The 27764-nt window shown below is 37.9% G+C and overlaps 1 protein-coding gene across 1 annotated transcript in view; it reads right to left on the reverse strand.

Moving 5' to 3' along the window:
* Window positions 1-283: 283 nt before the first annotated feature.
* Window positions 284-27764, reverse strand: part of LOC135216759 (protein Wnt-4-like) — a 319657-nt gene continuing 292176 nt past the window's right edge. Inside the window, exons 5-9 of the mRNA XM_064252235.1 lie at window positions 18259-18394; window positions 15517-15649; window positions 4630-4775; window positions 4121-4240; window positions 284-2435 (exon numbers count right to left, since the gene is read on the reverse strand). Coding sequence (XP_064108305.1) covers window positions 2234-2435; window positions 4121-4240; window positions 4630-4775; window positions 15517-15649; window positions 18259-18394 — 737 coding nt within the window. The 3' untranslated portion in view covers window positions 284-2233. The remainder of the gene's footprint in view (window positions 2436-4120; window positions 4241-4629; window positions 4776-15516; window positions 15650-18258; window positions 18395-27764) is intronic.

Raw genomic sequence — 27764 nt, forward strand, 5'->3', positions numbered from 1 at the left:
TGTATATATATATATATATATATATATATATATATATATATATATATATATAGATATATATATATACATACATATGTATATATATATATATATATATATATATATATATATATATATTATATATATATATATATATATATATATATATATGTATATATATATATATATATATACTATATAACTATATATATATATATATATATATCTATACACTATATATATATATATATATATATATATATATATATATATATATATATATATATATATATCAATGGTTTGATCATAGGATGAGAAATAGACTAGTCCTGGATGGAATTTTATCCCTAGTGTGTCTTCAAAATGCTCAAAAGACAACCAATTCTAAGTCTATACTTTAAATGATAAATCTGCTTAGTTTTCTTACCATAAAGTCCACACAAATCTTATACTAAAAGATACATAATATTTTGAGGGCTAATCTACAGTCATTATCTAAGATCAATATGACCTAATTTGTCTGGTTAACATTAATTATATATAAGTATGATGTTTGCATTTTCTTTGTTAAAGCAGAAAAATTATATAAATTTCAAAGGAAAATATTATTTACAAAACTTCCAAAGGCTTCCCCATTCAGCCATCTTTCTTCTTAATGGCTGAGATGTGGTAGTTTTTGAAAAGCAACTTTCGACAATAAACATACACAGTTTCCAATGTAGATGCTACTGTACGTTTTTGTCCTAGGACCGTCTTAAGGCAATGGCCCATCGGGTAGTTCAATCACTGATTCTTAAACAAGCGTTTTATTAAAAGTGCCAATAAATAAGGAAAATCTTTTAAGTCCATCGTCTCGTGGGTAATGGTTTTTCCCATGGACGACAATTATATTGCGGTGAAGACGGTCCTGTTTGAACCTACGATAATAATGAATGTTCTCAGAAATCATACATCTTTTTCCTTCTATAAATTGATTGAAAGAGAAACCAACCCTTTACATATAACAGGATGAAATAAGCTTTTCAAATACTCTGTGATTTGTATGATCGAGAAGTATGATCACTATAATTGATTTTCTTAAATGCTTGCTGTGGCATGGAAGAAGGACCCAACAATTTCATGCACTAACAAGTGCTTCGCTATTCACTCGTGGGCATTATCTGTTACCGAAGTACTACTTAAGCATTTACGGTGACATTATGAAACCAGAAGATCTTATGGTCTGATCTTTGTGCTAACTGTCGAAAAAAATTAATCTTTCTTTTTAGTCAGAGAGAGAATGCCAAGGTTATCGATGATAGCTACTTTAAACACGGAGTCTATCCTCGTGAGGATATGTACTTTTCATCTTAATAACTATGGAAGATAAAACAACAGTATTCAAGGATATCCTAACTTTTACGAAGCAGAAACTTCTACGTAGGTTGCAGTGGATATGGCAGAGATAGGGTTCTGTATGCCTTTGCTTCAGAATGATCCTTTCAGGGAAATCTGGAGCATGGTCATTCCAATCAAATCCAGATAAGTGATCGATTCCTGTCTCCGACCTATTTGGAAGGAATTTAGTTTATACCGCTTTTTCTCATTTTATTTCATCGCTCATTTCAGTGTTACTCTTGTGGTGCTTTCGGGAAAAAGTTTCTGCTTTGTATAAACCCCATCTAATACTGTTCGACTGTTCTGAAATGGATACTGAAATATTAATAGAATTCATATATTGCAATTGCACATGAAGTTTTACTATACACGCTTTCAGCCGCAGTTTCACATTTACACATTTTTTTTTTTTTTGTGACACACACTACCATAGATTCTAATTTATCTACAAAAGCAATCAGGTACAGAAAACATAAATTGTGGTAAATGATGATGACAATAAGTCCCTTCTAATGGGGATCTGGTTATGCTTTGTATGTTGAAGACTTGGAAATACTTTTGAACATAAAAGAAATTGACAACGATGCAACAGGTTTTTATATATAATCATTCTATGGGATATACCACTAACTTAGGGACTAAAGACCACGCAAGAAACGTCAGTCGTTGATTCCTAGCTAACATGTAGGCCTACTGTTATTACCAAGAGTTGCTTCAAAGTACGCGGGAACTCGGCAAAAACCAGGTGGTTAGACACCGTAGATATCAAAGATCCCATTCGCGTTTCTCTTGAAAAACTCTGGCTGATGAGGGCTCTGGTGTCGTTGCCTATTATCCTTTATTTACGATAAGCAATCTCCTGTGGAGTCAGGTCCGTTCAGTTGCAGTAATGTTCTTCACGCGTAACCTGACATTGCTCGCATATGACTTTGCAACACCAGATGAAGCGACAGTTGCACTTTTCTGTGACTTCCTTGACCATCGTCTGATATCCTCTGCCACAGCAGAGAATCTTGCATCCGTCCATCCCCCAGCTGGTCTTGTTGCATAACCGACTCGATGTTCCCAACACTCCCAATCTGTGGGCAAATATTACATAGGTCATTGGAAAATATCAGTGAAATGACAGTATAAAACCTAGTATTTCATGTCTAAAGATTAAACTACTAATAAAATGATTAGAAAAGCACATAGGGTATGCAATATTTCCAAAGCAAATTTAAGTATGTAAATTAGATTTGTTTACCTTTTAAGTATTGCTTAGTAAGATGAAATGAAAAATAAAAAGTTCCAAGTTTGACACAAATAACGATTTTTAGTTTACTTCTCAGTCTGCTTGAGCATTTTTCCTACTGCAGTTTGATATTGCGTTGTTAACACTTACTCAAGCATCTTTTTATCTATCTGTCGATCTATCTATCTATTTACACACACATACACAACCAACACATATATATACGTATATATATATATATATATATATATATATATATATATATATATATATATATGTATATATATATATATATATCATATATATATATATATATATATATATATATATGTATATATATATATATATATATATATATATATATATTATATACTGGCGACCGGTGACACTAAGAAAACAGTTCAATGCTGTTGGCTATGGTGTCTCAGTCCTGTGTATCCACGTAATGAGGAACTGCGGATGTGGACAATAAGAAGGTAAGGGGTATTATGATAATTATAAATAAACAAGTTTTCTATACAGCGTATTATGAGCCGTGGCCCATGAAACTAACTACGGCCCGATGGTAGCCTGGCTTATATAGTTGCCAGACGCACGATTATGGCAAAATTTAACCTTAAATAAAATAAAAATGACTGATTCTAGAGGGCTGGCATTTGGTTTGTTTGATGATTGAAGAGGGATGATCAACATACCAATAATTTGCAGCTCTATAGCCTCAGTATTTTTTAAGATCTGAGGGCGGACAGAAAAAGTGAGGACGGACAGACAAATTCGACACAGTAGTTTTCTTTTAGGAACACTGAAATCGAATTATGGATTGGGCGAGACTCAGACAATTGTTTATGGGCATAAACACCACAACTTAAATCATCTACTGAACAAGAAGGTGATTTCATCATCCTTTCAATTCAGAGGAATCCTCACACTTTATATATTGGATTATGTTTCTTGTCCTTTACCCATTCGATCTTTTCGGTTATTTTATTTTTCTTTCGGCATCCTGGTCTACAGCCGCCTTCACATTTGGTCCAACCGATCCGAGTTACTTGATCTTATCTGGTAGATTTACAATACATAAGCTTTTTGATATATGGTAAGTTTGTACAATCTCATTTTCTTTCTCTATCAACGTGTTCTTTTGTGAATATGTCTTCAAACAATATTCGAGACTGGAAAGGTACTCAGTTTTAGCTTAATTGACGATGCGGCCAACAACAATCTGCCTCGGCTATGTAGTTGCAATGTTTCCTCCTGATTCTTATGACTGTAGATTTCCTGTGGTGGTGTCAGTACTTGGAAGACTGTCCTGACAAAGGTTGTTCTTGTAAACTTCAGTATGACTGATAAATCCTGTATTAGAAACTTTCCAAATTTAGTTCATTTTCGACAATGCTACAATGCAAATGACCCATGCAAGATAGCACATTACTAGAAGTTTCCGATTCTTTTACTGACACGTTCTATTTTTATGCCCGTTTGGTGCTCTCCCTATTACTCTGCGCGCGTGGTCGCCTGCAGATTACTTACTTCATATTTCGATTACAGTAATCTGGCGATTCCTCGAGAAAGACCAGATCTCTCTTAGTAGGTCTCTTGTAACCTCTTTTCATTGGTCGCAGTTTCTTCCTCTTCTTGCGATTCACAAACCTAATGCAATAAGAGAAAATGATACAGTAAACAAATGAGTGGATTAACGATTACAAGATTATAGACTTTATCAAATTGAAGTAGGGATTAGCCATTTTATTTTCATTAGTGCAAAATATGAGTAGAGGTTATATATATCCTTACATTAATAACACAAAGATCCACGTTAAGTGGTTCAGGAATGTCTTAGAAAGCAGCAAAAAAAAAAATAATCATAAATACTTCTTTTATTATAAAACTTCAATAACCGTATTCTCTTTATCTTTGTATGCAGGAGAGGCAAATTTATCTAAAACAAGGAAAAACTTAGATTACTTGATAACATTTTTGAAAAGGGAAAATGGTATCTCCCAATTAAGATATAGGTTAGAATTACCAGCGATTCTTACCTGACATTGATTGCACTTTCAAATCGGCGCAGCAGAGAGTCGCCGATGTTCCTGAAGCTTCGAATTCTGCGCCAACAGACTCTCATGGAACAAGACCCAGAGACACCATGACACTTGCACACCAGTTCCATTTCCTTCCGAATGGCCTGTGTCAAAAGAGATACTTCTCTTAGCTTCAGTGTTTTCCAGTAATTGTTTCACCTCCCATAAATCGTTTTAATTGACCAAAGGTAAAGGCTGTATCCAAGCAAAGGTCAAGCGGTTCGCCCTTTCTGGCTTCAGATCATAGCCTATAGTTTCTCCATTAAGGATCAACAATGGTCTAGCTATGCTTAGCTATATGATTAATACATTTACAGTTAAGGGTCTTAAATTTGCTCCCACTCTTCTCCAAAAATGACCCAAAAAAAGAGCCATTATTTTCACTCACCTCCAATCTTCTGAAATGCATTCAATATTTGGTAATGCACTGTATCTTCTATGCCTGAGTATTAACTGCTTCTCGGCCTGCCAATCACCCCACTAATATTAAATTTTTATTCTTCTCTGCTCAGCCTTTTACTGTTTTAGTAGACTCTCATCTCTCTCTCGTCTCTCCTCCTCCCTCTCCCAGATCCTCCGCCTCCCTCCCTTCTCTCCTCCCTCCACTCCTCTCTCCTCCCTCCTTTCCCTCTCCCTCCTCTCTCTCTTCTCTCTCTCTCCTCTCTCTCTCTCCCTCTCTCCGCTCTCCTCTCTCGCTCTATCTCTCTCGCTCTCCTCCTATATCTCTCTCTCTCTCTCTCTCTCTCTCTCTCTCTCTCTCTCTCTCTCTCATAAGACTGCTCCTTTCATGAAGAGATGTGGGCTATACGATGGCATGGACTTTGTTTGTAAAGGAGCTCCTCTTATATGGCACCAAAATCCCTAACACTCAAGCAGACAGACCCCAGATTTCACAGATGAGTGGAATCACTCACGCAGGAAGCGAAGTGGTCGCAAGAAATGACATGTGACTGGGAAAGTGGCAGCGGCATGAAGGCAACCAAAGCTCTGGGCAGAATGATTTAAAGCACCACCTACAGAATGATGGAATGTCATCGACTTAGTAAGTCACTGGAATGAGTTTTAGCTGGAAGTAAGAACAAGATCACTAAGGCAGAGACTCTGATTCTATTCCATCTACAGAAAATAGTGTTTGTGTGATTAGTATGCCCACAGCAATCAATATTAAATGGTCTAACTTTTATTTATTGAAATCTGGAAATAAAGGAAAAAATTGGGTTATACAAAGTTATAAGAAATTACTCACTTTTTTTTAACGACGTTTAGGAGCTATTCCTAGCTATTTTGACAGCTTTCCTCTATGTACGTCCTGTGCTGGAGGCTTTGCCTTGCCATATAATTGAATAGCGTGACTCACAAGCATTTTTTTGCTCTTTGCCTGCATAGATGGATTATTTATAACCACAAATATCTAAAGAATAATTGCACACGCACATACTTACGAACATAATTGCAAACTCTATCATTCAAATAATCATACCACTGATTCCCAGAATCTTCACTTCTAAATTCCAAGGAGAATATACTGCAAATTCCAGACCTCCACAAACGAAGAGATCAGTTGCTCTTCTCTTTTCTTTGCTACATACAAAAGCAAAACCGGCAATTATCATGCAACATTCATATAACCGCCACCGTCACTGCATATTTCAGTGTTTTCTCCTTATCATTTGAGAACATGATTTAATCAATCTCTTTACACCTTGGCTTGGGAGTGAGCGAAAAGGTGGCCTCGACACTAATTGTCCGAAGGAAAAGGTAATCCCTTTTGGCTGGTGTTGTTGACAGTAAGCAGTGATGTGAAACTCATAGAGGGACAGTATCTGCTGTGGCCACCTGCGATATCATCAAATCGTAGATATCGAAAGCTGTAAATGATTCCAATTCTGTCGTCGTACTTACAGAAACAAATTCTCGGCTCGAGTCTGTCTTTCGCCCATTTACTCTATATCATTGCAGGAAAAGTTTCCGGGCCTTCATTCGGGTTGGGAGTCTGAGCTTCGATGTATGGATGGAGGCTGAGCCTCTTATTTCACGCTGGAGTGGGATTGCAGGACTCGCTTCCAGATAGTTTTGTTCATCTAGTAAAACTGATAATAAATGATGACAAGAAGAATAATAATAATGATAAAGTTATTGATGATAAAAGCAATACCAAAGTTAATAACAGCATTACTCTATATAATTATATATATATATATATATATATATATATATATATATATATATATATATGTGTGTGTGTGTGTGTGTGTGTTTGTATAAACTATATATATATATATATATATATATATAATATATATATATATATATATATATATAACACTACAAGTTTCCCATTTACAAGATGATTTATTAGTCGACCTGTATCAACCTGGCGCCACTTCGGAAAAAGTTATCAGCAAAAGAGGGTGAATAGCCTTGCTTTATAACATGCTGTTACAAAAACCTGCTAAAATCCTCAGCATCCTCTTCCGGACTGTAACGGATCATGATTCGGGAAGAAAGTCAGTGTTGTGTATAACTTATACCTGAAGACACTATTTTGGCATTTAGGTTTTCGATTAGACGTCCTGGTGGTCTTTCGTGAATTGTTACCGCTTCCATATCTTTGTATTTGCTTGACTGAGAGAGGCTTCTGGTGTAAGGTCAAATAGAAAGCAGTTGTATTATCACAAGGGAAATTAAGTTGGTTATAAAAAATCGGACAAAATCTGAATGAGTGTGCGGAAGGTAATTTATACGGTTGCAAACTCGTGAATGTTTTGATTGACATTCTTCACGTTATTGGCATCGGGGAAATTTTTTTTGAATCTTGTTCAATTTAAGCTTAAATATATGAACACATGAAACGGACATATATAAGGAGGCTGTGCGGACGGAATTGTGATGTCCGTCACGCGTACATACGAAAAAAAGAGAGCGGACACCAGCTGTGATTACGCTTTCTCGTACCTACAAATATACATATAATTAAGCGTACAGGATGTGTAAATTTATGATACACATGTTAATGCACTATTCTTCTATTGCTTAACGTGAATGATGGAGAAACACAATTTTGATACGCACATATAGTTCTTTATTAGATCCATGACGGTAACATCGATATGGTTATATTGTTAGGCGTTTATACATGTAGACTTGACGTATGCAGCGTAACTTGAAGTGATGTGATGTGGTTCAATTAAATTGTGTTCCTATAACAAACGGTCCAAATATTCCTCAGTAAATACCAACTTTCGTTACATTCGTTATATCCGTTCTGTATGAAATCTCTTTTAAAACTGATAACTTTCCTCATTTGTTTACAGGAAGACACTATCGAATACCAAAAAGTACACGTGACCGATAACTATGCATAAATTAGCTAAAACAACCCAACACCAAGTAAACAATTATTATGGCCGAGCGTAGACTCGAACCAGCAAACTACCACACAGCAAACCTTAACATTAACCATCGCGATAACAAGACAACACGAACATTATTTACAGTTAATCGTTGGGCATCAACATTACTCGACCTCTAAATCATATGATTTACAAAAAAAAAATATAGGATGCACAACTAATATTTCATTTCATACTACAATACGTGAATAGAACATGAATAAACCAAGCTTAAAGAACGAACATTAAAACGATAAACACAACAAAAATAAAAATGAGTTTGACAAACAGATATGAACTAGAAATATCAATGTCATATAGTGTCTCTGGATAATATCTATAACACTTGATCTTCTTTTGGAATTAAGAGTACGAGCTTGGTCACTGGTCTGTGCAGTTCAGAAGATTGGGTTCGAAGTTTGACGCTTCTCACAACACCTCTGGAGTCTGGCAGTACCTCTGTTACACGTGCTAGTGGCCAGTGAAGTCTTGGCGTGTTCTCGTCTTTCAGGAGCACGATGTCACCTTCCCGTGTATTTCGTTGTTGTTTGTTCCATTTGCGGCGTTGCTGCAGGCTGACTATGTACTCCCTTTTCCATCTGCTCCAGAACAAGTCCGACAAATATTGTACTCTACGCCACCTTTTTCTCGAGTACACATATTCTGGTTGCGAAGGTCCCGGTATTAACCTCTTGGGTGACTTCATGTGAAGGATCTGACTCGGACTTAGTGGGTCCATGTCGTCGGGATCATCAGAACAGGTCGTGATCGGTCTTGAGTTCACAATATATTCTACCTCGCAGAGAAGCGTGCGGAATGATTCGTCATCAAGGCGAGTCCCGTGGTTGTAGAATAGCGCAGATAGAACTTTCCGAATGGTACGGATCTGGCGCTCCCATACGCCGCCCATGTGCGATGCCATAGGTGGGTTGAGTTTCCAGTCGATATTCATGTACAGTAGTTTGTTTTGGATTTTGTTTTGGTTCAGATCTAACCAAGCCTTGTTCAGTTCATTCCGTGTTCCGATGAAGTTGGACCCGTTGTCGCATCGGATTTCTTGTACCGTACCTCTGCGGGCTATGAAGCGTTGCAAGCAGTGAATAAAGGAATCTGTTTCGAGACTGTTAGCAGCTTCCAGATGAATGGAGCGACTGACAAGACAGGTGAATATGACGCCGTAACGTTTGAGCTCCTTGCGTCCCTCTTTTATAATGAATGGCCCGAAGAAGTCTACGCCTGTGAATGTAAATGGTGGAGCTGGCTCGAGACGATCTTGAGGTAAGTCGGACATTTTTTGCTCTTGGCATGGCTTTCTTATTTTTCTGCACGTTATGCATTTGTGGAGTTGACGTCGGACAGCAGAGTTGATTGAAACAATCCAAAAGCGTTCTCTAATTGCTGCAATGGTGTGATTTCTACCAGCATGGCCGTGTTTCTCATGAGCATCTCGTACGATTAGAGTCGTGACGTGCGAGTGTTGTGGCAGTAGCATTGGATGTTTCACGTCATAGTCCATTGCGGCTTTCGAGAGGCGTCCTCCCACTCGCAGAGTTCCGTCGATGAGCACTGGGTCGAGACGGAATATCTTACTTGTTTTTGGTAGTGAGTGTTCTCTCTTGTCTTCTTTCGTGGTTTTCTTGAGATTCTCGACCTCGTTTGCAAAGGTGATCTTTTGTATAAAGCAAACTATTGCCTTTTCAGCCTTTTGCATGATCTGTGTGGTCCTTAAATTTATAGTTTGTTCTTTGTTTTGTAAGAAAGCCAAAAATGCTATGAATACTGCTACTGCTCTCTTCAGTCTCTCCCACCTGGAGAAATGGGTGATTAAAGACATAAACGGTGAGCCTTCTTCTGATGTAGCAGTAGTAGCTAAAGACATAACGTCGTCTTCTATAACCTGCGGTTCGCTGATAGGATGCATCTTTGCAGGGCATTCTGAAGCCGGCATATTCAAGAAATCCGGACCTTCCAGCCAATGAGTCATGTCTGAAGATATCACAGAACCCACTCCACGTGATGCAACGTCTGCTGGGTTCAAATCAGTGCTAACGTACTTCCACTGGTTAGTGTTGCTGAAGTCTCTTATTTGACGGACTCTGTTGGCCACAAACACTGGAAAACGCTTTCTCTCAGCTCTGATGTAATAAAGGACTGTTGTTGAATCTGTGTAATAGCAGATTTCGTTGAGATGGAGATCAAGCTCAAGGGTCATTTTCTGTCCTAAATTTACAGCTACAGCAGCCGCTGTGAGTTCAAGCCGTGGGATAGATGTTGCTTTCAATGGAGCAACCCTTGCTTTTCCGATGAGAAATGAAGTTTTCGAACATCCACCCTCGTTTGAGGTTAGGTATGCAACAGCGCCATACCCAGATGCACTGGCATCTGAGAAAACGTGCATCTGAAACGCAGTATCTTTTGCTTGCTGTGGTAACTTTAGACATCTCGGGATTGTTATCTTCTGAAGGTTCGGGGCTTCGCTAATCCATTGTTTGAAACGTCGCTGGTGATCATCAGGCACTTCGTCATCCCAGGTGAGAGTGGTTTCTTTGCAGAGGTCTTGCAGTATTTGCTTTGCCGGCAGCACAAATGGAGCAGCAAAACCAAGGGGGTCATAGATGGATGATACTATGGAGAGAATGCCTCTTCTTGTCAGCGGTTTGTCTGGCAACAACACTGAGAAGCCAAATGTGTCTGTTTCGACGACCCAAAGTATTCCGAGGGCGTGCTCTGTAGGCAGGGGGTCATAATTGATGTCTCTTGTCTTTAACTCTTTGGATCGATCGTCAGCTGGGATGGTGTTTAGGACAGAGACGTCATTACTAGTATATTTACACAGTTTGAATCCACAGCCCCCGCAGGCGGCAGTCAGTTCAGCAATCAGAGAACTGGCTTCGTTGGCATTCGGTACAGACTTTAGACAGTCATCGACGTAGAAGTTCCGCTTAATTGTATGGGCGACTTCTGAACTTAAGTAATTTCCTTCATCTGCGACACGTCTAAGTGCGTAGTTGGCGATACTTGGTGAGCTCACTGCGCCGAACAGGTGTACCTTCATCCAGTACTCTTCGAGTTCCTTTGATATGTCACCGTTCGGCCACCAGAGGAATCTGAGATGGTTGTATTGGTGTTTGGGTACTTTCACTTGGTAGAACATAGACTCCACGTCACAAGTGAAGGCTACCTGGTGTTCTCTGAATCTGGTTAGAACACCTATCAGAGAATTGGTGAGATCAGGCCCTTGCAGCAACTGATCGTTCAAGGATATTCCATTGAATTTAGCACTACAGTCAAACACCACTCTAATTTTATCCGGTTTTCTTTGATTGTATACTCCATGATGTGGCAGGTACCACACATGTCCAGATTTGGCTGTGAGCAGGGAGTCTGGGATACGTTCAGCATAGTCATTCTGGAGTATTTTGTCAATGAAGTTGACGTAGTCGGAGTGGTACTTGAGATCCTTTTGCATTTTCTTCTTTTGATAGAGTGCTCGTTTGATTGCAAGGATCTTATTATTTGGCACCATTAAGTTCTGATTCCTGAAAGGGAGAGGGATCTCAAAGTGACCGTCTTTGAACACGACATTGCTTTCGGCCTTCTTCATGAATGTAGTATCCTCTGGAGACAATCCTTTCTCTCCAGGATACCTTGCTACCCGGCTATCAATAAAGTCCCTTTCCAGAATATTCAGTATTCTGTTTGGGGAGAGAATTTCAGTAGCCTGCTCAATGTCCTCGGTCACAATGCGATTACTGTTTACCTGATGTGTAGACGTTACGCTGTTGTCTGCTACCGGGGAGCTGACTGTCCATCCATGACGATACTGCAGAGCGAATGGGCCTTTGCCGTCTGTTGATATGATTTTCAGAGGCTCCATTGCTAGTGGGCAATTACTGCCAATCAGTAGACCGATGTCTATTTCTGGCATTACTTCAGGAATCGATTTTGCCACGTCGTGAAGATATGGCCAGCGTCGTAACAGTTCTGGACGTGGTATTTGATCATGGCTCACTGGAATTTCTTGTCTGGAATACGTTTTTGGAAGCAGTATACCATTCTGGCCGTTTATATCACTGACGACGAGATCCTGGACAAGGTAGCTTTTGACTATGCTCTCCCCATGCATAGTTTTCAGGCGCAGATTTGTTTGAACACCGAAAGCTTGCAAGTCGTCTTTCAGTTCTTCTGATAGGAAGCACCCTGTGCTTCCTGGGTCATAGAGGGCGTAGGTGAGAACTTCTCGGTTGGTTCCCCTCTGTTTTATACGAACAGGTAGTATTGCTTGAAGAACCATTGAGGAACCATGAGAAATAACGTTGCTGGTAGCTGTATCTGGAGGGTTTTGGCTGGATTCCTCTGTACGGTTTTGAGAATATGAAGATCTGTCAGAGTAGTCTGACCTCCAAGGTAGTTTGAAGCCATCTATATGCATGGCCGTAGGATGACCTTTGCCACATTTGTGACATTTTCACTTGGTCATGCACCCCTTCGATGTATGATTCAGACCGTAGCAACTGAAGCATCTACGCTGCTCTATAATAAACTTTCTTTTCTCTTCGAGAGATTTCTGCCTGAAATCTGCACAGTTATCCAGATCGTGATTTTTGCCGCAGTAAAAACAGGAGGGTGACCCAAAACCACGAGTTCTACTTTGGCTCTCACGATTAACTTGCATAGCAAATGCAGACTCTGTTGGTTTCCCTTTTGATGGTTTACTAGAATTCAGTTCTCTATGCATTGCTTCTTTGCCGAACACTGGGTCATTGACACACTCTGCAGCGTTAATAACAAACTGGACAATGTCACCAAAGCACGAAGACCTGTTCTCGAGGAGTCTGCGGTTTGTGGCTTTTTCGCGCCATTTATTCTGGAGATAACTTGGCAATTTCTGGACTGCCACCTGCAGGTTCGGTGCATGATCAAGAACAGCTAGGTGAGTAAGTGTTTGCATGGCGCTGAAGCATTTTAGCAAGTAATGCGAATATCTTTTCAGACATTTCCCTTCGTCTGGTTTTATCGGCTTCCACTCGTTTAGTTCTTTCAAGTATGCCAGGGATACTTTATAGGGATCACCATACTCTTGTTGTAGCAACTGTCTTGCCTGACTATAGCCTTGGTCTGCCTGCATGTATAAACAGCTGCTGATGAGGTCCTTAGGTTCTCCGTCGGTATGCTGTAGAAGGTAGTAAAGTCTGTCACTGCTACTGGCTGTTCTAGAGGAGATCCTGGTGTCAAACGCCAGTATGAAGTCACTGTATTCCAGAAGATCACCGGTAAACTTGGGAACTTCTGGTGCAGGCAAAGCTAGAGCTGTGGCAATACCACTAATCTGTTGCTGTATGGTGTTAACTGGAGGCAAATTAGGCAGTGGATAGGGTGCACCAAAGTTACTGTTCACAGGTGTATTTACAGGCGGATACGTATACTGTTCTTGATTTGGAAACGTTGATGACGTGGCATTCGAAGCGTTGACCGGAGGTGCACGAGTGTTAGTAACAGAGTAACAGTCTCTGAAGAATTTCTGGGAACAAATTCTTGTGTAGTGCTGGGATTTAGACTGGGTAAGCTGGCACTATTTTCCTGGGTGACAGGAAGTATAACCTGGTTATCCATATTGCCGCCGTTAGCACCTTCACTCACACAAATTCCAGGGGCAGCTACACTAGGTCCAGCGACCTTAACATTCACGTCCTGATGGTTGGCTCGTTGCACAATAATGCTGGTATGTGTCTCATTGTCCTTGTTACCAACATTGTCATCGCCAATGTCATTTTCGGTTTCTGCAAAAACACGTGCTTTTGCTCGAATCTTGGCTATTTCGATATCCAATAGAATCTCTTCTGTCTTTGCCTCCTGTTCCTTTTTCTTTGTCACAAGTTCTTTTTCGGCAAGCAACTCGGCGAGGCGTGCTTTGGCTCGCACCTTTTCGGACATAGCCGATTTGCCAGAAGGAAGGGAAGAAGGCCGTTGGGAAGAACGTTTTGAACCAGATCGGCTTAAAAGACTCTTCAGGTCTTCTTCAAGTCGTTTTTCGTTTATGGCTATCCATTCACCAGTATGGTTTCGGAATTGCAGAATGCTAATTTCCTTGGTCTCATATCTGGACAATTCCTGGTCTTGCTCCAATTCATCTGAGATATTATCCATGACACAATTAAAGTTTTTTTTGTACTTATCGAAAGCTTCGTTATATTCCTCTAGACATATTTTCACCAAGTGCAGGTTGTCAGGATTTGACATGAGGCCTGCGAGTTCATTGCGTTTTTTCGTCACGTTGGCAAGTGATGATCTCAATTTATTTTTCAATGTTCGAATATCAACTGTCGTACCCGAGTTTTCGACGGGAGCACTTTTCTGGACAGTCTCATCAGACTCCTCCATCTTGTCTGTAGTTGTTTATAACAGGCAGTAATTCCACTTCTTAAGGCTCACGTATAAGAGTTATAACAGAATTTCAGCGAGAGTCGTTGATGGTAGTTTAACAATTTAATTGAACGATGTTAATGCACTATTCTTCTATTGCTTAACTTGAATGATGGAGAAACACAATTTTGATACGCACATATAGTTCTTTATTAGATCCATGACGGTAACATCGATATGGTTATATTGTTAGGCGTTTATACATGTAGACTTGACGTATGCAGCGTAACTTGAAGTGATGTGATGTGATGTGGTTCAATTAAATTGTGTTCCTATAACAAACGGTCCAAATATTCCTCAGTAAATACCAACTTTCGTTACATTCGTTATATCCGTTCTGTATGAAATCTCTTTTAAAACTGATAACTTTCCTCATTTGTTTACAGGAAGACACTATCGAATACCAAAAAGTACACGTGACCGATAACTATGCATAAATTAGCTAAAACAACCCAACACCAAGTAAACAATTATTATGGCCGAGCGTAGACTCGAACCAGCAAACTACCACACAGCAAACCTTAACATTAACCATCGCGATAACAAGACAACACGAACATTATTTACAGTTAATCGTTGGGCATCAACAACACATAATGACGGAAAGGCCGCAGACTGCTCTACATTTTGGTATATGTAAAAAAGAGGTAGTATATACATTGGGAGGACGGACATTTCGGTGTAAATGTCGTCCTTTCAGAAAGAAGGAAGACGAAAACTGCCGTATGTCATTCCAGTGCCCGTTTCATTTGGCAGTATTTTTTGTGCTATGCCCTTTAATATGCCTTTTAATTCTTTACTAAATAAAGCACCAGTGCATGCCATTGGACTTTCAGTATAAAATTCAACCTACAAGATTAACTAAAGCAAAGATGTCTATCAACGCTAAAAAATACGGGATTACAATAAACCAAGTTGAATAAAAGAAACACTATTTCATACCGAATGCCAGTCCTTTACATAAAAATTCTCTCTCTCTCTCTCTCTCTCTCTCTCTCTCTCTCTCTCTCTCTACATACCCCTGACTCACCCGTCGTCCAGCTTCATTGTTGTGGAGATTCATCAGACCGTCGGCTGTGCTTCGAGATTCCCTGGCGTCAACGAACTCTTTGCTGAAGTATTCGCCGAACCTCAGGTCCTCTGAGCATCCTCCCCATTCCCACCTGCAGAGAGAAGAAGACTCTGTGACTGAATTGTATCTAAAGTCCCACAGAAACAAGTTAAGGATTTATAATTCCTTTGTCTGATATCCCATCGGTACTACCAACTTTAGGTCTTGTATCCTGAAGAGTATTTTCGCCTGCAAAAAGTAAGGTTCACGAGGGCTCATGCGCGGATAGGTGCATGTACTAATGCATCTGTATGAAGACAATATTAATTATAATGAAATAGAACACGAAAGGTGCCCTGTATTATAAGCAATCTATTTGCCCATTTTCAAGGAAATTCTGATATGGTATATTCATAATATGGTATATGGAACAGAATTTACCGGACACTGAAAGGTGGGTAATTTTCAGAGAACTTTTTCTTCTCCGATAACAGTGCTATGAAGATGTTATTTACTATATTTGGCGACCATGATCTGAAGATAAAGTTCATTTAAGCTTTTTTGTTCGAACAGCGATACATCAAATATCTAGTTTATGAATGTAGTCAAACAGAAGGAATTCTAAATTGAAACTTTGTAAGGAATGAAATCCCAACCTACGTCTTTGGTGGTTATACTTTTCGGATGAACATTTGTGACTGCCAAAGCAATGGTGTTTAGATGACTAAAAACGAAGGAATTCAGAAAAACTATTCTTGATGCTGTAGTACACAAACGGGATTTTCATTCTACGGCTTTATAAACATTTCAAGCCCTATAATGATGAAAGAACCACTGTGGGGTTGCTGTAAAGCTTTTCCTACAAAGCTTTTACTTCAAGGTTCTTTGTGGCAGATATCGATAACATCATAAGGTTTATAAGTAGTATAACCTCACTTTATGCCATTATTGTATTTTGAACTTGAAAATATACGGTTCCAATGTTTTGATTTTTGCTCTAAACAATTCTGACACTTTTTGTTAGCAAATGAGTACTTATGCAGACTGTACCTGACACTTATACCCAACAATTCGGGAGAGCACAGTGGGAAAGCTGGGTTTTGGGTCGGGGAAAACAAAACGAGTGAAATGCAAAGGCATTACGCTCACTGATAATTCTTTTTCTGATTACGGTAAGTTTATGGAATGTTTTCAAACGGCTAGTTTTTCCAGCATTATGGTGAAGGCCTCATACCTTAGGTTGGATTAGGTTTGGTGAAGCTGGTAAAAGTCATTTGCTGGTAAAATTAAGGTCAAAAAGGTTCAAAACACTAATTAAAACATATAAAAATTATATTTTTAAGACCAAAATGCGACAATGGTTCAAAGTAAAATTATACTAGTTTACACACACACACACACACACACACACACACACACATATATATATATATATATATATATATATATATAATATATAGATATTCTATATATATATATATATATATATATATATATATTTGTTGACCAAACCGGTGCTGCCCAGGATCTCTCTCTCTCTCTCTCTCTCTCTCTCTCTCTCTCTCTCTCTCTCTCTCTCGCCTCCCTAACATTACTTCTACTCTCTCACTTCCTTTTCCCCTCACTCTCTCGCTCTCTCACTCTTTCCCTTTTCTCTTAAGAGAGTTGCTTCAGTTACATTGCCCAGCATTTATGACATTTTATATGTCACCCCTTCTCACCCACATTCCCCCATTCGGGAGTATCACTATTCATCTCAGTGACCTCAAAAACTATGGATTCGGCACTATTATCTGGCGGTTGTTGTTATTTATACATGTCACCCCTTCCCACTCCACATCCTTTGATGCCAATGATGTCATACACCACAGTATTCTTCTGTGAATTTCCCTTTAAAAAAAATAAAAAAAGAAAATAACGAAGTTGTCAATTTTATTGCTGGTGATATTTGCTTGGCTATTTGTAAGATTGAAAAGATTTTGTGAGTAATAGAATCCCCAAGAAAGGTCATCGTTTTGGAGCACCGTAAAAAATAAGTTGAAACTAGTATGGTTTAAGGGAAGCGTCAGACTTAGTGTCAAGAAGAAAATCATTATCTAGATAAACGTAGGTATATTGTAAAGTGGGTGACAGTACATGCCTGTCAAAATTTTGAGAAATAAAAGCATCTAGAATATAGTTTTTGTATAGTTTGTATCCTTTTAGGGGATTTGGAAGGCTATTCTGTGCAAAACTTATGCATACTTCAGTAATGATCTACACTGGTTTCTGATCTTAGCCAATCATCTTAGTTCTTTTTAATACAAGTTAATCCTAGGCATATAAGAATTCCCTCAATAATGTAAAAATGTTAGTTTGAGTGACACGTCCATGTTCTTGCTTATTTTTCTTTACTTGTACGTTTATTTACGTCTGACGGATTTTGTTAAAAACACTTATTTTCCCCATTTCTAAAATTCTGTTAATGGCTGGGGCCCATTGAAAGGAATGTCAAGACTTGAATAGTTGGATTTTAATCTGCTCTTAATCCTGAGGTCGAAAACGTAAAGAACCAGTAAAAGTTTCCCGATGTAAATTACGGGGTATGAACTGAATAATGTCCGTAATGAGCAGGAGATAGGTAAACATATATAGTAGATGGATAAATAAAAGCCTCGCACATGTCTCTCGGTTCTTTTTTCATATGTATCTAATAAGTACAGTAAACATTTGGCAGCCTACCTTCCTCGAGTTGGTCTCTGTCGGATCCTCTCGTCGCAGCCACACTCCGTGAGTTCTCCTCGACTGCACGCTCTGGTCACACTGTAGGCAACTCCTGCAGCCGAGATGGCATACACGTAAGCTTTCTCTCTGCTCTCTGTCAAGGGGAAAAATAATTTATTCGTAATGCATAATTATTCTAAGAATTATTAATACTGAATTGCTTTGACACCAGTCTACATTTTCTGTATGAGTTCCAAGCTTAATAATGAAAAAGAAGTGTAAGAATTCCTTCTTAGCTACTACTCAAACTTCTGCCATGGAATATAATCGGGAGATAAAATATAATCAGAGGATATGGCAACGAGGTTTGCTTGCAAATAAAAGAAAAAGTGAAAGTTCTTGCATTTCATTGTCTCACTTTGTACTAGCCATGTACTATATATCTATATATATATATCTATATTATATATATAATATAATTATATTATATAATATAAATTATATATATATATATATATATAGTGTCCCTAAAGTTATGGTGAAATTTAAAGACTTGTAGCTTCGTAATTTGACATGATAGAGTTGATATGCAGCAGGATAAGAAAGCTTGATGTCTAGTTTTCCTGTTCTTTTGAAGTTTTATTTATTAATTGTTTTATCAAATATTTTTCATAATTCCTGAAACTTAAAAGTGACCTCTTTTTCGGAACTGATATTGACCCATGGCTACACTAGAAGAGAAAGTAAACTGCGTTCTTTGGTTGGCTGAGCTAAAATGTACTGTCGCTGCCCAAAGAAGGTTTACAACCCAGAACAGTAAAGAAGCACACACAGGAATTACATTGCCAGATGGATGAAAACCTTTGAGGAAACAGGTTCTGTTATAGATAAAACACGGTCTGGTAGACATGTGTTGATGAAGGAACTGTAGCTTCTGTAGAACAGTCCTTTGAAAGAAGTCTGAGAAAGATTCTAAGACGATCATCTTAGGAGATGAGGCTTTCAAAATCTACTCTGCATCAGACTGCGAAAAAAAACTTAAAATGATTCTTTCTTGTGCTTTTTTCAAAGTTTTTTTTCTACAGATGCTATAGTTTCTTCATTAACACACGGTCTACCAGACCGTCGTTTATCAATAACAGAACCTGTTTCCTTAAATATTTTCATCCACCTGGCTATGCAATTCCTGTGTGGTGCTTCTTTACTGCTCTGGGTTTAAACCTTTGGACAGCGACAGTACATTTTAGCTCAGCCAACCAAAGAACGCAGTTTACTTTCTCTTCTAGTGTAGCCATGGGTCAATATCCGTTCCGAAAAAGAGGTCACTTTTAAGTTTCAGGAACGTGAAAAATATTTGATAAAACAATTAATAAATAAAACTTCAGAAGAACAGAAAAAACTTGACACGTTAAGCTTTCTTATCATAATTACAGATTAATTCTCTCATGTTTATTTACAAAGCTATAAGTATCTTAAATTGCACCATGACTTTATGGATATTATGTACAGTATGTATGTACACACATACACACACACACACACACACACACACACACACACACATATATATATATATATATATATATATATATATATATATATATATACATATATATACATATACATACATACATACTGTACATAGTATTCATAAAGTCATGGTGCAATTTAAGATACTAGTAGGTTTGTAACTGCACACACACACACACACACACACACACACACACACACACACACACACACATATATATATATTATATATATATATATATATCAATATATATATATATATATATAATATATATAGATATATATTTTATATATATGTGTGTGTGTGTGTGTGTGTGTGTGTCCATCACAACTAACTGGGGTGGCTACAGAGGAAAAAACAGCATCTGCTGAATCATTCATGAGCCCTTGTGCAATAAAATTTCCATAGCATCACCAAATTAAAACACCTACACTTGATTTAACACTGCTTTGCCTCCACTTTCAGGATATCGAGGCGTTTTCTTTTTAATACCTTTTATGTAATCTATCAACCCTTTCTGGGTCTTCCGTTCCTCTTTCCTGAAAACGCTTCTGAACTGAATACTTTTCGCTAACTTATCGTCGTCCCTTGCACATGACTGAACTATCTCAGAATACTGTGATCCATCCTTTCACTCATGCTGGCATCTTTACCACTTCTATTTTATCAGTGCATTTTACTTCACATGTATTACACAAATAGCTCATCTCAACAGCTTCAACCTCTTATTCCATGTGCATGAAACATGCACGCTTTCTCCCCATAAGGGAATTAACACAAGTGGTTGGTGGGTCACTCCTCTCCCCTCTGAAGCCAACATTGTCTGGTCAACCTGTTCCCTGTAGACTGGTATCGCTGTGGTATATATACATTGCTACGTTTATTGATCTTTTCGTCTACCCAGTAATTAATTCATTATTTTGCTTTGTAAAACGGCAGCCATATCCCTCCAAATATCAGCTGATTTGGGCGGGAAACCAAAGCTAGCCGTCCAGAGTTAAGCATTTCCTGTTGGAATGGGGTAGAATATAGTCTTTTGTCAGCTTTAGGGACGTATCTCAAAGGGAAGGATGTAGGCAGACTGGTACTTCTTAGGCCTATATCTTAAGCTCTTTTTCCTGTGAACCCTCTGCTGGCTGTATGTTCTGTTTCCAGGATTTGCCCTGCTCGTGGGGGGTTAAGCTGACCCCCAACACCCAGGCAAGACACCTGCGATCTGCCTCAGACCGCGCCAGTTCGTGACCTCGGACGGATGTCCGACCACCCGCCTTCCATTTAGGCCTATCCATGGGGTTACTGGCGCGCCAAGATACCCAGACCTGAAACAAAGCCGGGCGCCACATTTTCTACAAAGGTCCACACTGAACATGGTATCCAGGTACGTCTTGTGAAACAGCATATTGCCAGTCCCTTACATCCTAGTGCCTAATTACTCCCCATTTTCCCAATTCAAACTTCTATATCAAAAGAACTCATCCCTTTGTTTCCTCTCACTGCCTCATGGCCGCATGCTTCCCCTTGTGTGATCGTCCCAGACCAATGAAGTCTTCAGTGCATACCTCAGTGAAACATTAGAGTTCCTTTGCCCCAGTGTTAGAGAACTAAATAATCGTAATGTGTGCAAGAAATCCTTTTTTCTTTTATCTTGTTTAATCTGGGATCCTTTTCCAGATTCCCTGAGTCACGTGTCAAGTCTCTCCGCCTGCAAGTGTTGCATTGCCGCAAGATTTCGAAACCAGCTTTTTTAGTGACTTTCATTTTGCGCCAGCTATCATTCACTTGTGAGATATTATTAGTCCATGTGGGGACCAGTTGCATTTACTTAAACCTTGGCTGTTAAGCAGCCTCTTGTAAATAAATAGCTGTAAAGTAATGAGCCGAGTTTCTGGCGACCTTTCCTCTAGAGTAAATGTTCACTATAAATCCTTTTTTACGGTAAGTTCAAGTAATTGATGGTTTTTTCCTTCAACTATTCCTGTTTACGTATCGGAGTTCTTTCAAGGCCAGGCTCATACGTAACAATATATACATATATAAATATATATATATATATATATATATATATATATATATATATATATGCATTAAGCTACAAATGTCTTTTAATATCTAATTTTCAGATATGTGTGGCAAAAGCACAACAAAGTTATCAAGGTCTAGGTAGGTTGATGCCGACATCCCGAACAACCCATAGGTACCTGAACGCGACAGGGATTTGTAGGCGAGATGCGGCGTTAACTTATTCCTCTCATGATAGCCTTGTGGTTTAAAGTGCTTCACTTTATGTGCGTCCTGAATTCTTGGTTCTATGGTCGTGCCCATGAACCAACGAATTTCTTATCAACTAAATAATTCTCCTTCGGTTAACACATATGAAAATATATTAATTCCGAGGTAGAGCGAAATTAGATATTAAAGGACCTTTGTAGCTTATAATGAATATATATGAATCACAGTGATGTGATAATATATATATATATATATATATATATATATATATATAGATATATATATATATATATATATATTATATATATATATATATATATATGTGTGTGTGTGTGTGTGTGTGTGTGTGTGTGCGCGTGTGTGTGTTTGTGTACATCCAGGAATACCACACAGAGCGCACATAACCATATACGTATAGTATAGGATTACACTTATCTACAACGATGGTCTAAAAAAAGGCAACTATCGTTTTAGAAGTAACGCTATTTAGAATGACGTACGATTCTAACGAATTTGAAATTCAAGTGTTTTTTTATCAGTGCGAAGTTCGTTATATATAACTTTTCGTTAAAAGCATAATCGAGTTCTTTGACAGTTGAACATCGGTCAAGAATATTACCACCAAATTTAATCTATGGGCAAAGAAATATTGATCCAGGTATGGGAACAAGTCCTTTCGAAGTTTATATGAACACCAAAAGACAACTGCTACCAGTCAGTTGTATTTTGTTAATGGGACATGGGAAAGTTGTTTTATCAAAACCAACTTTCTTGTCTCTGATTGTCTCTTTGTCTTCGAATTTTTTTATCCCCGACAAGATCATGTAAAAAACTCAGATTTTCAAATGCCCTTCATGGTATGTCAGTGAAGATGATGTTGGTTTACTGATTGACAATAAATTTGAAATGCAGGTTGAATACGAGCCAATGACGAACTTATTAGATTTTGTACGAGAAATCTTCTAAGACAGGAATTTTTAAGCTCTGAAAATGACTCTTAATGCAAAATGTTTTGGAATGTTCACACAATGTAAGACGGAACCTATTTAATTTTAATGATGTTTTCCACCCGGGCTAAGTATCTGGACACACAGTCCCAGGAATCTTTAGTTGAGTTGTCTTGTCAACGGGCTAGATGCAGAGCCTATGTTCCTCTCTTGAATCGGGGTTCAGATTTGGCGGTAGAAACATTGGAACGGATTTTTAAGAATATATCTGGGATTATCTGGGATTGTTCGCCACACGTGGAGACCAGTTTCCATACTTAGAAGATTCAGAAAGGGAATCAGAACCATATTTTAATCTTAATCTACTGTAGACGTAAATAGATTTTATCAATTGTTTTGAGAAGGCCAGACTTCTCCCGTGTATCCAAGATTCAATGAATAAAATTATGACAATGATATAAAGAGGATGGACCTGCTCTAATCGTTCCCTGATGAAGAATCCAAGCGGTATTTGTAATTATTCCCTTTACTTTTGCTTTCAATTTTTTGACAAATAAAGAGAAGTAAATAATCTAAAATAAAATTACTGAACTAACTTTGGAAACTTCATTGTCGTCTAATTAGAAAGTTTGTTACTGTCTACTGATTTCATCATTTATACATACATATAAAAAATTCTCGTTTAGTGAGATAAATGAACCTTTATCTACATAATTCCCAGGGAAAATCACACATTATTCAGCATCTTGCGATGTTATGTAATTATGTAAATTAATTGATAACTATTTTTCTCTTTTCGAACAGACTTTTTTGTAATATTTCGTAGGCATTGGTTTCATTAAGTTTAGAATATTTATCACTTAAGCCTGAAAAGCAGATGTCAAGAGAGAGAGAGAGAGAGAGAGAGAGAGAGAGAGAGAGAGAGAGAGAGAGAGAAGAGAACACACAAAAGAGGCAAGAAACGAAGCGATCACCGCCTTCCTTTTTCACTTAGTTTGTCTCTTATTTTTTCTTCGAAACAGGTACCCATCCATTTTCTGTAGACTAATCTGGAAATGTTTCCTGAATTGTGATGAGCGGCGTATTAAAAAGAAATAGCCCGAATCGTTTAGAGCATTTTAGGTAGTACAAAATTAGTCCTTGCTGGCATTAGCATATTTATCACTCGTTAGAAAAAACTTTACAACCACTGTGTGTGGTAAAGGGCTCACTTCAATCATGCTAATCAGAGGGTATGGTAAGGAATATTCGAGACCTAGTATAGGACCTATGCGCTGACGTCATTTACTGAAGAATGGTAGGCAGTTAGGACGACGCTTCGTCTGGCGCATTTGCAAACCAAACTATTTTATTAGAGTTAGAATCATAAATGATCGCAATTAACTTAGTGGGAACTAAGTTTTATCAAAATAATTTTGATTATAATTCTTTCAAAGACTGTATTTTCTTGCCTACCATCATCAAGCAAAATACAAAGCAAGGGTTGCCTTCAATGCATATTAGTAATTCACCATATATCTAGGCAAATAAAAGAGCGTTGTTTTTTTAACCTAATAATTCCTATCATTTGACTGAGAGGTAGATGCGGACTCCTGGGAATAAAAAGGAACGTGTTGAACGAAAATCCTTTTGAGAGAGAGAGAGAGAGAGAGAGAGAGAGAGAGAGAGAGGAGAGAGGATAGGAGAGAGAGAGAGAGAGAGACGGACATGTTCTCTGGAGTTTGATGGGTGGAGTCGGTCATTTAACAAATGGTAATTTTACCTGACTTTTGTGATGCTAATGGCAAAATGTTAAAAAGTCTTCTGTCGGAGATGAAATGGACTAAAACCTTGTAAAGTTCAAGTGTTATCTAAGGAGAGCTTATATTGCAGCGGAACAGCCCAGGCGAACCAAGAGCTTCTTTCTTTTTCTTTTATGATCGAATCGTGGTTTTGGCCTCATGTGTCGACAGCCCGCCTCACAATATCGGCCCTTTGATGTTTGGACAATCGATGGGAGGAGGACATTGCGTTCATGTGGTTTAAACACATTTTAAAATTTCCTTTTAAAGTCTCCATTTTACCTAACATGTTATATAACAATGACGTTAAATCTTAGTTAACATACCTCTCAATTCGCTACTGTGTTCCGGATGGTTACCTCAAATACAGACAACGTTCAGATTGTATTTGCAACAAACACCTACACTGAGCTGCAGCTCTTGTTATTCTTACCAGAATCACATCTCCTTTGATGTTCCAATTACAACAAAAGTTGACAGTAAATTCTTCTATAATTTGAGCAATAGTTTTATTGTACCTATACTACCTATTGTCTGAGGCACAAACATTTTGAACAAACTAAGAAAAATACTTTGTCGAAATTACGTTCACTCGAGGTACAGGGTACAAAATAACGTACTCTTTCAATGACAGCTTAGTTGTCTTAACGATGGCTTACGGAAAAAAAAAATCAAGGTGTGCGACTGTATATGCATAAATGCACGCCAAGTTGAGCGGTCATTGGAAAATGATAACTCTGAAACTGGTCCACAAGCGTTTAAAATCTTCCCCATTGTATATTACATATATCTTTCGATAAATGAAAGCGACGATATAATCTATTTCAATATTTTTCTCTTATTCAATTATATAGGTTCCATTTTTATAAAATTTAAAATTCGTGTCAAGTGCAATACAATAAAGGCTAGGTTCATAAATCACTGTCTTGGTAATATTTTTTAACCCTTCACTAATTTTTAATTATATGCTGCAATTAATAGTGCATAAATAAAAGCTTATATTTGAATGTTAAAAAATCAGTTGACGGTCAAGAACTAAAAATGTAAAATTGTAATCTAAACGTGATTATATCAAATACAACGAAGACTTCCAAATACACAATGTTGCAATTGCAAATTTCTACAAAGTATTGGAACGATGTCAGCTTCTGACACAGTGTGCCAAATATAAAGAAATTTCATGAGATCTACTGAAATTTTGATAGATCTCATGAAATCCCGAATCACTGCTGTAATCTACTGAATTTTGAGAGGATCTCCAGAAAATCTACAGAAATTATGCTTCCTGGCAGTTGAAAATCCATAAACGAATGAATAGTGACATTTCCAAGAAAACTTAGAATACAACAGCTGATACCTCTAATGATGATGATGAGGCTGATAATTAATATGATTCATTTATACTTAAGTTTTGTGTGAACAAAATTATGATAGATTCAAGAAGTTATATCCGAATAATATTGGAAGTTTTAATATATATATATATATATATATATATATATATATATATATTATATATATATATAATACATATATATATATATTATATATATACTATTATATAATATATATAGAATATATTGTATGTATATATATATATATAGATATTATATACGTGTCTGTCCGTCTACCGAATTTTTACCTACATCTACTGAATTTTTTTATTGAATTTCTCCTGAAATTTCCCTTGCACCATCTGGCATCACTGTTCTAACATGACAAGTTGGCAAATGCATTTAATGTGCAGTGATAGTTTGTAGAGTGAAGTGACAAGTCGGTACCATTGCCTGTTACCCAACCTGGAGGAAAAAATATTGAGATTCCTTTGTGGAAGTGACAAGTTATACAGGTAGCCCTGATTGTTTAAAAAAGCTAGGGAGCTCTACATACAAAGTGTTACGAAAAGCGTAATTAGGTAGCCTATGTGCCGTCCAACAATGTTTGGAAAGGTGTCAGCGGAGTGAAGTAAGGTAGGCCTACCTAACCCTATAGGTACCTAGGCTAATAGGATAGTATACCTATTTGTTTTCTCATGTGAAAGTTAGCCTACATAACGATTGCATATTGCTGTAGGGTACTTCTGTTACTACAGAAAAACGACTCGGCGATATACTAAAGGTAATCATAGTGCTGTAACGATATGCTTAAGGTGTTTTTATACTACTACTAGTACCTAGGCTATAGCCTATTAGGTGCATTTAGGTAGGTAGTATCGGGATTAGACTAGGTAGATATTAACTTCAAAGGTAGGCTGTGCACTTGTTAAATTAAAACTGTCAGCTGCGTTCTACCCGGGGAAGACTACCCATGGTGTTATTCACTTAGCTTCTCATACTACCTACCTATTAACCATGCATAGGTAGGTTAATGCATTTTTGCGTGTTGGTAGGACGTACATCACAGTATATCTAGATAGCTAGTAGCTAACTCTGTGTCGGGTATTTCTTTGGAAATTATAGTTTCCTGTCCAAGTACCTATTTGGGTTGTTTATGAAGAATTTACAGCTATTTTTGGGGGTCAACTCTAATTAATCCCCCGTGGCTAGTATATATTAAACACGATGAAATACATTGGACGCCCCAATCCTTGGCTGTTGTATTTGTGGAACCGTTCCTTGCAGTCCGTGTGGAGTTATTGCTTAGACTTACCAGACATATAATCAAGCGTATACTATATATAGCTATAGGCTAATTGCTTGTAGGAGAGTACACATAGCTAAGCAGGGTAATTAACCAGCAGGACATCCAGTTTGCCGCTAAATTACATTTATACATAAATTTCAGTACAAATACTACACTATCTATAAACCAAGGTTGTCTGATAGTTTTGGATTAGATTTTTAACAATTTTTGTTTTGTTTCTATTCCTATTGCAGTACTGTTATTCCCAGTAATTCTAGACAATAGCTAACTCAACGCAGACTGCAAGGAACGGTCCTGCGAATATGACAGCCACTAGGGATTAGGGCATCAGATGTGTTTTGGCATGTTTTGTACTGGCCCCTGTGAATTTAATACAGCTGACCCCCAAAAATA

The sequence above is a fragment of the Macrobrachium nipponense genome, chromosome 6 (assembly GCF_015104395.2).
Source record: "Macrobrachium nipponense isolate FS-2020 chromosome 6, ASM1510439v2, whole genome shotgun sequence".
Taxonomy (NCBI): Eukaryota; Metazoa; Arthropoda; class Malacostraca; order Decapoda; family Palaemonidae; genus Macrobrachium; species Macrobrachium nipponense.